Source organism: Tyto alba, unplaced genomic scaffold (genome assembly GCF_018691265.1).
Source record: "Tyto alba isolate M040663 unplaced genomic scaffold, T.alba_DEE_v4.0 Super-Scaffold_2, whole genome shotgun sequence".
NCBI lineage: Eukaryota > Metazoa > Chordata > Aves > Strigiformes > Tytonidae > Tyto > Tyto alba.
Genome location: NW_024881282.1, coordinates 61,011,758 through 61,022,797, shown reverse-complemented (window position 1 = coordinate 61,022,797; position 11,040 = coordinate 61,011,758). Strand labels below are relative to the sequence as shown.

The 11,040-nt window shown below is 42.2% G+C and overlaps 1 protein-coding gene across 1 annotated transcript in view; it reads left to right on the top strand.

The window, feature by feature from the left end:
• The first annotated feature begins 8,365 nt into the window (after window positions 1-8,365).
• Window positions 8,366-11,040, top strand: part of BMT2 (base methyltransferase of 25S rRNA 2 homolog) — a 37,962-nt gene continuing 35,287 nt past the window's right edge. The window contains exon 1 of the mRNA XM_032998768.2: window positions 8,366-8,607. Within this exon, the coding sequence (XP_032854659.2) occupies window positions 8,427-8,607 (181 nt within the window). The 5' untranslated portion in view covers window positions 8,366-8,426. The remainder of the gene's footprint in view (window positions 8,608-11,040) is intronic.

Below are 11,040 nucleotides of genomic sequence, written 5' to 3'. Positions count from 1 at the left end.
TGGTTTTCAAAATGATGTCTGTTCCTTGGTGACCAGTGCAGAAAAATGAGTAGCCTAAATAGACATTTTTTTAATAAAAGCATTCTTAATGTCATTTCTCTGTAATGAAGCCATCCACATTTATAAGGAGTGTTCGCATCGTTTTGAAAACATTTCTGACAAAAAATATCTACATGCAATGTGTTTCAAGGAACAAGTCAAAATGGCAAATGTGAGCACTTCAACACTGGATCTCCAGCAAAATTTAGCTGCTTTTGAAAAGCAGAACTACATTTTCTGTAATGATATAGTTTCCACTTGACAACCACAGCTCTGAAGAAATTAAGGATCTGCAGTTAGCTCCTTGCCTCCCCTTTTTTTTTTTTTTTTAATTAATGAAAAAGACATGGCACCTGTAGGGGCTGAAAAATATGTTGCGGTTGTAATTATGCAGCCATTCAGCTCATACAGCTGGAATTCTGCCAAAGCTAGATGAAGGTGCAGGCTGCCATGTGGCTTGGAGGTCCTTCCTCCCCCCTCCTGTTAGGATGCCAGTGAGATTATGGTTGTGCTTTGAAACATTTTGAAGCTGCCCAGGGAGAAAGCACAGAGGTGCTGTAGGTCTCAGACTGCAGAAGTTCATGCTTGGTGGTGGCTGCCCTAACTTCGTGCGTGTCTGCATGTGTGTGTCTCCTCCATGGTTTGCCGGACATGTCTCTCAGCCTGCATTTCCACATCACCCCGTCCTCCCCGGATAAATGAGCCGTTCTTGTTTTCAGTGCTGCCAACTCTCCTGAGAGCAGCAGTTTGAACCTCGCCGTGAGGCAGATGGCAGATTTTCCTCATGTGTTTCATCTTCCCCCAACATGGCTGCAACGTTACATTTTGGACAAATGGGTTTACAGCACCCATTTCACCTCTGTGTTTCTCTGTGTGGCTGCAAGGCCAGGCTTCAGCACAGGCTCTACCCTCTGCTGTTTTTACTGAAACCGAAGTTGTGCTCAGTGACAAGGTGATGAGAGTTGTGGAAATCTTACAGGAAAGAAGGAAAACAAGACAGGAGTGGGTGCCAGAACTCAGGCTGGGGACTTGGAGGGATCTGAGGGGGCAGAGGCATGGGGAAGATGGAGGCCTGGTGCAGCATGGCATTTGCATGACCTACAGGGGGAAGGAAAGTGTGGCAAAACAGCAAAAAAACACATGACAGCCCCGGGTCTCGTGTGGGACTGGACAAAGGTGCTGCTGCATCCCCCTGCACATGAAACATCCAACGGGAACTGAAAAAAGGGTGTTTGAAGATAGGTATTTACTTCCTTGCTGCTTGATAATTAGGTGGTTTTTAACCTGCATTTAATGTAATGATTTATATGTAGCTCAAATACATATATTTTAAATTATTATTGAAATGTTTTCAGCATGGGAGAATTAATTCTTTTAGCAAGACTTAAGAGTCCAACCATAATTATAGCACCCAATAACAGAAGTTTGTTAGTCTAAAGTTTTTGTAGGCGTTAACAAGATGGTTAATGTCCAAGAAAACTCTTACACGTAGTGACAGGTTATAGACATTTTTATTAGCAGAAATCTGAAAGACTTAACGTCTTAACTAAAATCAGAACATCATTATGAAATATGTCTCCATTAACTGCTACAGTACCTTTCTGTTCTATTTCCTAGTTTTTGAACATAATAGTTTATCAGTGTATCCTCAACAAATTGAAATGGTTATTTAATTTTATCACAACTCTACCTATCTTTAAATAAGCATTTCAGATCTGCTTTCTTCTTCTGCAGCCTGTACTCCCATTCATACCTCAGGGCAGCTGCTATCAGATCACTCTTAATCCATAGTAATAGGAGATAATATTTTAAAAAATTCTAGTGTGGAGAATGCTCACTTCATGGTATTTGTGTCACAGTTGTTTTACTAGATGTTCTGGAGAAGAAAAGAGAAACCACTCTTCTAACGGTAGATAATATTTATCTGTGGTGCTCATATGGGAGAATTATTGCGAGCCTTTGTGTACTTACTGTCAAAAAATCTGAAACAGCATTAATATCTCTGGTTTCATTTATCATACCACTAGTCTTTAGGCTCCTCAGTCCTGATCCTGCTAACTAATAAAGAGAGTACTAACCCTTCTAATTTTATTGATAATATCTTAGGCATTAGAATCACTGAGGCCAGATTTACCCAAACCTAAGACATGAACTGTGCATAAGCTGAATACCGTGTGTGCAGGGTAAGAGTGAGCTTTGGCATTCCTTGCTCTTCTTGAAGTATATTATACCATTTGCAATATGTTGTTCCGAAGATAGAGCTCTGTTTGATGTTTTATGAATAGACTTTATTGTTGTTCTCTCATCTTCTTAACTGAAGACTTTCTTGAACTTCAGTAGAGTCCCAAATAAACCACATGACAGTACTGAAGAGACAGGAGAGATTAAAAGGAGTTGGACAACCTTTGTAATAGACAAGAACAGTTCATGCATACTAGAGATATATTTCCTTTATAGGTCATATCTAATGATACCCAAAATATCTTCTCTCACACCCTTCCAGGACTTAGGAGGGGAAAGAAATAGAAAAGTGAAATGATGCAGCATACCCTGATCTATCCATGGCATCACAGAAACAGACTATTCTCCATAGATTTTTTTTTTTCTTTCTCAAAAATTCACATGCAGCTTAGTCTTTCTCTGGGTGCTTTTTAGCACCCGCAACTCCAACCAGACTGAGAGGTCCTCTTAGTTTATGAGTCAGGCTATCACACCCGCAATACAAGATTATAGGATACTGCAGTATTTCCCAAGTTGAAAAAGACCTAATGTACAGCTACTCTGCTACTGAGCTGAGCTGGAATTATACATATCTGACCCATACAGGAAGATCAGAATTTGAATCACAAGAATTGAGAATGAGGTTCCACAAATGCACAAATAATCAAACATAAAAGCTCTCCTACTAGCACTGAATTTACTTAAAGTTACTGTGTCTGAATTGATTACTCAACAAGTTTATGCATAGCAGCTGACAGAAACATGAATCAGTGCTAAAACCACATACTATTTTGACTGACATTGGAAGAAAACCAGTTAGACCTGCTTGATGTTTTGACATCTCTTGCTAAATCAAAGTGATTTTCTGAGTTAATCTTTTATGGCAGCAAGAAATCAGCTAAGAAGAAACTCAATCTAGGAAGAGTGACTAGTAGTCTTTGTTAAAGAAATCATTATATTGACTCTCTTCATTTAATAATTTATACATTCTAAATAACAGGGGAATGTACTCAGACTAAAATCAATGAAAAAACAGATTTTTCAGGAAATTTGGGATTATATTTCAATAAATTATGTTTATATTTAATGATCTTTGTTAATAGAGTATTAAGCATGTTTGTGATGCTCATGTTGCAAAGAAGTTGTATATTGAAATACAGCATTTATTCGAAAAATGCATTATCTGTCCTCAGCATTAAAAGATCATTTTACTTTCTCCACATGCACATAACATTCAGAGTAGCTCGGGTATAAAGTACTTTGCTGGTTTTCAGTAAACATTTCAGTAGTTCCAGTGAATTTAATTCCCACTTTACTATTACAGAAGTGGCAGACTGAAGGGATTAACAAATTCTTAAATTTTCCGTCAAAATAAACAGCTCTTTCCATGGTCAGACACAGGTGAGTAATATCTGCTGGCCACAATGGAGGCAGTAAATGTATTGTTTATCAGAAATCCTACCTACTCTTAAAATTATTCCTGCCTTATTGTAACACAAGCTAACATGCAAAAGACACGATTTCTATAAATAAAATCTCCTACCAGTATCTCACTCTCGTGGTCTTGAGGATACATAATTAGACTCCCCAATGAGACCCCATGTGTGAAAGATTTTTCAGCCTTCTTCAAGTTGGGTGTCTCTGCCTACTTGTGGAGCAACTTTAATTGGTACTTCTGTAGAAGAATCTTCTGTTTTCCAAAAGCAAAATGTTTATTTCTGTAAATATGGGGACTCCAGATGCAAACTGAAGTCAATATCAAGCCTATTTGTTCCACTAAAATACACAGGGGACTAAGTAAGGGGTCTGCTGATGTAAACTTACTTTTAGAGGTGTCAACCTCCAGGAATGGAATCCAGGATCTGTAGTTATAAAATTACTGTTATGGGGTAGCAGTTTTAATTACTATGTAATTTTAATTACTAAATTACTAAAGTGTGTAGTCTGGAGAAATGTAATAATGGAACAGCTCTTAATAATTGCGTCAGTGCAAATTTAGGGATGCAACTTCCACTTTTTAAATTAAATTATCTTATTTTTGTGGCCTACAGAACTCCGTAATTAATGAAGAAGAAAAACCTTAAATTCAAACCAAGTATTCTATTGCTGCTTGTTTGTCTTCCCTTTGGATACACATAGCAAAAACAGTTCCCCATCTAACAAAGAACCTTTTATTCCTTTTAAATCACCGCAGTGTTTCAGCATTCCATTAAAATCATTACATGCTTTTGGTAATATTTCTGCAGATTACATTGCATTAGAGACTCTTATGATGATGTCATCACACTGGAGAGAGTGTTGTCTAGAAATGTTTCTTCTCTTTGATGCTGTGTCATTTTTTTGGTTCCTTTTTAAACAACCAGCATCTATAAAACAGAAGGGATGAAGAGGCTGAGAAGACTTGCTTATCAAAAGTAGCACTTAAATAGAGATGGAAGCAGAGCACTGCTGATTTTCCTAGCTCAGAAAGTTTTTATGTTACATTTCTTCCACCATTTCCCTAGGGAGAAAGACTGAAAATATAGGCTGCTATCACCCTTCCCTCAGGAAGGAAGAGCACTTCCACTTTGTATAATCCCATAGTGAAGATGTGGGTTCAGATCCCCTTGGGCAAAGCAGGGATGTAAACTGGTTTTCCCACATCATCAGTGAGTGTTCCAGCCACCCCAGTACTGGAAAGGGCTGGGGTTATTTCCTCCCGGCCTGTGAATAAAGACTCCTGTTTCTAAAGCTGATCATGAAAAGTGATGGGCACTGAAATATTGCAGAAATGTCAAAAGAAACCGTACTAGTCTGCCCTGAATCAGCCTTTTTTTTTTTTTTTTTAGAAAATAACTAATAGGTAAAGGATCTTTTGTCCATTTTCTAAATTCAAGATAGTAAGTCCAGCTGCTCAAAAGGATTGTTTCCCAGATGGTCAAACTCCATCGTCTCCATCAGGACACAGGTACTTTATTGTCTTATCCCCTTGGAGTAAGCGCACACACCCTTATTGCTTGTTCTGCTCTCGTGCCTTGCGGAGAATAACAAGATTTGTGTTCTTCATTTGTTCCTTGACTCGTCCTGTACTGTGTTCAAGAAATGTATTAAGCACGCGTGGTTTTTTTCTACTTTGACAGAGCACCGGATCTGCAATGGCCTGCCAGAACCAGTCCTACTTTAACCACCCGCTCCATCACCCCCTTGTATCTCCGTGCAGCGCTCTGGGGAAGCGCCTCCTTTAATCGCTTTGCATTCAGAGTCCGTCGCTGGGAGCCAACTCTCACCATACAGTCTGAGGTAAGTATCTATGTGTCCTGAAAGCATTAAGACTCTTCCTCAAGTATTCTTTCATTTTTCTTCCTGAAAAAAACTTGACATCTGGCAAATGTTGTTTACTTGCTTTTGAAACTAAAGTTCTAAGTTAATTCTTTAAGTAGGAAGAACGTATTTTACATCTTGGTCTATTTTCATATAGAAACACTTATGTTAAAAATTAGATACTTCTCCATTTCCTGTTTTTTAATAATAGCTTGCACACCTAGATACGAAAGTAGTCTGTGCATTAAAGTACTGAGTTGGATTTTTTTCCCTTGTTGACATACTTCTAAAATACCAGAAAATAGTCAAAATATTCAAAACATAAAGCAACAACATCAATAACTTTTATTTAAAAAAGGATAGTCAAATAAAAACTGTACAGTGTAAAGTTATAGTAATAAAGTATGCCTAATATTAATACTGTAAGTTTTTAAATAATTGTGATAAATTAAAACCACTTTGTATTTAAAACCACTTTGTTAGTTTTAGAAAGAATTCCTAGGAACTGAAAAACAGCAGTGATAACATCATTCAAATAGAAAGCTTTTATTATTATTATTATGAGAGAGTATATTTCATATAAGTGCAATTTCCCCCTGATTTTCCAATTCTACAGTTAGACTTCCAGTTTTCCAAACCACAGATGCATTCATATTTTGACTGCACCCTACTGTTCTGAGTCTGGAGGCTCACGGCTGGGAGGGATCAACGCCACAGCAATATCTGTTAGGTATCCACCAAATGCCTCCATCTCTTTTCTGTCACTCTGGTACTCCTACTCTTCTTAGAAGGCTCTCTCCGTGCTCTCCTAGTATCATGCTGCACAGAGAAGGCTGGCTCGTGCTTTTCTTCTTCATTCTGTGCTTCCCCAAATCCTACACAATGTAAAAGTGGAAGGAACATTAACCACCAGGTAGTCTGCCCCTTAACAAAAAGGTTCCTAGTAGTTAGTGTAATCTCTTTTTATACTGTATCAACTCTTCTTATGTGGACTTGTGTATAAAACTAGAAACAGACATATTTCAGAAAGCTATCATTAACCCCAGCACCAAGTCTTCTTTCTAATACAGCTTTCATTTCCTGCATCAGTTCAGCAAATATGAAATACTATAACCCATAGGAGAAGCTGATTTTCGGATATTTTCCAAGTCAAAGTAAAATTAACATATATTGGTATTTTTTTCATTAATGAATGATTGTTTTTTTCCAGTTTCAAAATTAAAAAAAAAAAAAAGTAACTAAACCAATAATTCAATCACTACACCTATCTTTCCTTTCTTAGTGCTGATGTCCCTAGCAAAAATTTAAATTCTCCTTCCATCGTTCTCCTCTATTGTGAGAAGAAAAAAAAACAACAACAAAAATACAAAAACAAACCGAAATATACTGACAGTAAAATACATAATGGCATGCAAATGTAGTGATGGAAGATCCAAACTACACTGAAGTTTTTTAAGCACTTAGTGAAAATTAGCAGTACTGAAAAAGCTGGGCCTTTAGACATAATGCCCATGTTCAGGACGATGGGTGCGATGACTATTTGCCTGCATAGCTCAGACTGAAGGAAAAAGGGGGTGTCTGCAGTCAAGAACGATGAAAAGCTTTTGTTTGGACATTGTTGTTTTGTCTTGATAATTGCACCTTCAAACAAAAGTTTATCAGAAAAGTAGAACAACACCCTGCTCTGTGATTAGCTCTAAAATCTTTTTGGCAGGACTAACACAGTGCTGATAAAGACCTGTTATACACCTCACTGCGTAAAGTTGCATGTGTCACTGACCTCTCATTAGGATGAAATCTTGACCCTACCCAAGTTAGATTTGTCACTGATTTAATTGTAGCTGCAATTACCTCCTTAATGTTTTTGAACATCTTTGGAGAAGACAATTAGCTACTTCTGGCCAAGTCAAACAAGCAGGCAACTTCATGGCAGATTTCCCTGCCATGATCTCGTGAGGAATGGTTTTGTCTCTCCTATTTCCAACGATGATGAAAAGAAAGAAAGGACTAAAGTACTTCGGGTTCGGTAAAAGGTTGAAGCTGGGCAGAGAGCACTGCAGAGGAAAGTCTTCTCCTGTAAGGATCAGTTTTGCCAGCTGTAGGTGTTGCTCCTGCTCTGGTGGTGTATTTTCACCCAACTAACATCAGAAACTGCACTCTGTCGAGAAATGAGCCCAGCAGCTCCTTGAAGACAGAAAAAATACTGTACAAAACTTCAAATGCCAGCGTCCACACCATGGACACTAACCCACCAAGGTTTGCGTTATCTTATTTTGAATTGTTTGTTTCTGCAACATCTTTTGTAGGTGGGGAACAGGTTTTACCAACCTACTTCAGAGAGATTCACCCCCAGATCTTTTTGCTGGGGTCTCTGCCGTAATGCGGGGAGGAGAGAGGAGCCCCTGCTGCAGCAGCGGCCTGGAAGTCACGCTAGCCCTGAACCCTTGATGTGATTTTCACCACGTTTCTCCCACTTGTCTTTAAGCACCGCAGGGTGACCCGCTCCAGAGAGAGACTGTGGAAAGTTTTAGCTGGAAATAACCAAACCCATCCCTTCCCCCCCCCCCCCCCCCCGCAGGGTGCTCTCAAGGCCGAGAGAGGCCACTGAGGGCCGCACACCCGCCGCGGCACGGATCCGCCGGCTAGGCCGGCTGCCGCCCGGCGAAGCGGCGGCCCCGAGGCAGCGGGGGGGGGGCTGAAGGAAGCCCCCACCTCCCGGCGCGGCCCGGAGGCGGCGGGGAAGGCCGAAGAAAGACTCCATCTCCCGGCGTGCCGGGCGGGCGTTGCGCATGCCCGCCCTGCCACAGCGCCCGGCGCTCACGCCTCCCCCTCAGCCGGGCTGCGCGCGGCGGAGCAGCGGTAGCACCATGGAGGCCGTTCCACAGCCCCAGCCCCGGCCCGGCGGGGCCGCCGCCGCCGCCGCCCCCCCGCTGCCGCTGCCACCGCCACCACCACCCCCGCCAGAGCAGGAGCGGAAGCTGGAGCAGGAGAAGCTGTCGGGGGTGGTGAAGAGCGTCCACCGGCGGCTGCGCAAGAAATACCGGGAAGGTAACCGCGGGGGAAGGGGGGGGGGGGGTTGCCCCCCTCCGCGACGCCCGGGCCGGGCCGCCCCGCTCCCCTTTGCCGCGGTGAGGTGAAGGGGGGGCGGCCGTGCCGCGGCAGGAGGAGGGAGGGCGCGCCGCCCCCCGCGGGTGGTGGGGGGGGGTGGGTGGGTGGGTGGGTGTCTGTGCGAGGATCGGGGTGTTCCCCCGCGGGCGGAGAGGGGCGGCCCGGTTCCCCCCCGGCAGCCGCCGCCGGAGCGGAGCGCTGCCGAAGGGGGTGTGTCGGCGGGGGCGGGGGCTGGGAGCCGCTCCGGGCTCGCTTCCTGCTCCTCCCCGGGGGACCGGGGGCACCGCTGCCCGCAGCCCCGCTCGGGTCCGCCGAGGTTTTGCCGCTTTCCGTGGGCTCTTGGCGGCGGAGACCCCTTCCTGGCTCGGGAGGGCTCAGGGCGCATGCCTGAGAGCTTTTCCCGTGGGATGTAGGAGAAGAGAGATTGGTGTGCGCGGATAATGCTGCGAGGTGAAAACAGGCGCGTAGCTGGAGGTATATACAGCCCCTCTGTGCGGCCCTGCCTTACCGCTCCGTGTGACATCTAACAGCTTATAGCCGCAGCGAGGCCTGTCACCGCGGGCAGCTTCCAAGTTGCACGGCAGTGTTCTCCAAACGGAGGGTCGGCAGGAGCCGGGAGGGGACAGTAGGTCGTGAATGCCAAGAGAGACTGACTGGTGATCTGCGGAGGCACAGGTCTTTGTGAACTGTTTGTGCCTCCTGCCTTTCAACGGTGGAGGAATAGTGCAGGCTGGAGCACACAGCAAAAGAGTTGGGGAAAAGCTGTTACAAAAATAAATTACTCCCGAGTCCTTGAAAAATCTACTTTGTCATCAGCATTAACGCCCTTTTGCAAGGTTCTTATGGGTGGTATTGGAATGCTTAAAACCTCCCAGAAATGCTTGCAGATGACTGTCAGAGTTGAGATTTGTTTGCTGAAATTTGTAGCCTCCTCAGGTTGATCTTAATGATTTGTTTAGTCTTCCTTATACACAGGTTACAAAAAAAAAATAATCCATTCATTCTTTCAGTGAGTCCACAGCTCTGCTAACCTGGTGCATACCCCAAGGACACTTCTAAAATAAGAACTCTTCCTATTGTAGACACTAGTTCTTGCTACTCTTCTATGTCTGCCAATGATACTTCTGTTGAAGTAACAAGGTCATTCTGCTTTCTGACTTCAGAAGTCTTCACAGGAGCCTGTCCATGGGATTTGGGCACAGATGCCTACCTATGTAGACACGAATCAAGAGCCGCTGTTTATTTTGGCCTTGGTGAGCCAAAACTGAAGGGAGGATCTCCCTCGTTCTCTTGACATTTAGGTGAAAGAACATAGTACGTTTTAACAGTGAAATCCTGGCAAGAGAGCCTAGCTTTGAGCAGTTCATATTACTCTGTTATTTCAGAGTGCCTGGAGATTAAGACAGACAAACATTGGCACTGTTAACTTTAAAAAAAAAAAAAAAAAGCGAGCAATCTCTGTAACAACTGAATTTTTTTTAGATGAGAGGCTAAATTATGTGGAAATCTATGTAAGCCTGCTTCTCAGCAAAGAGCAAGTTACTGTGCAAGGGTAAATTGTGGTTTACCTTTAGTTCAGTGTAATTGGTTAAACAAAAGAACATATAGTACTCTTAAGTTACTTCATATGTCCTTTAAATCATGTGTTAGTGAAAACTTTACAGTGATTTTTCTAGCCACTCTAAGTTAGTAACACTCTGTATTTTCATGGAGAGAGTTAAAACCCCAGCAGTTTGTCACATCTATGCAACAAGGTGAGCTCCACCCATTGCCTACTCATCCAATAGTAGGTGGTCTTTACTAACAATTAATAGTTGTAGTACTTCATATATTACATTGTTCCAACTTCAGAATTTTATTTTTTGAGTCTTCTGCCCCTACATTTCTTTATTCTTCTAAAAACAGAATTGAGAATCTCCTTCCTGAGTACCTTTAATGTCATTCTGAAATTGTAATACTAGTACATGCTTGACCTCTGAAGGATCTTTTGTTGTTTGTTTTTTTTTTTTTATTTAGTTTTCTAATAGTCAGAGACAGTGACTAGCAAGTACCTTACTCTGACAAAATCAAAGTTGACAGTTTACTAGAGAGAAGTAAAAAAGCAACAAATCATCTGTAATTTCTCAGTACAAATTGAATTGTAACTTGGATATGAAAAAGCAAAGGTAAGAAGTGCATCCTTTGTTATATGCTTACAGCTTATTACCCAGGGAAAAACCCTCTTGTCTCCACAGTGTAGAGCACCCACCTCCATATGAAGCAGAAACAGAGCTATCTGTATTATTCCAGAATCTTGTACTGTCTTTTTGTTTTGCCCTTTTTTTCTTTTTTTTTTTTTTTTTTACTCTGCCTCTTCTCATGTTTACTAGAGTG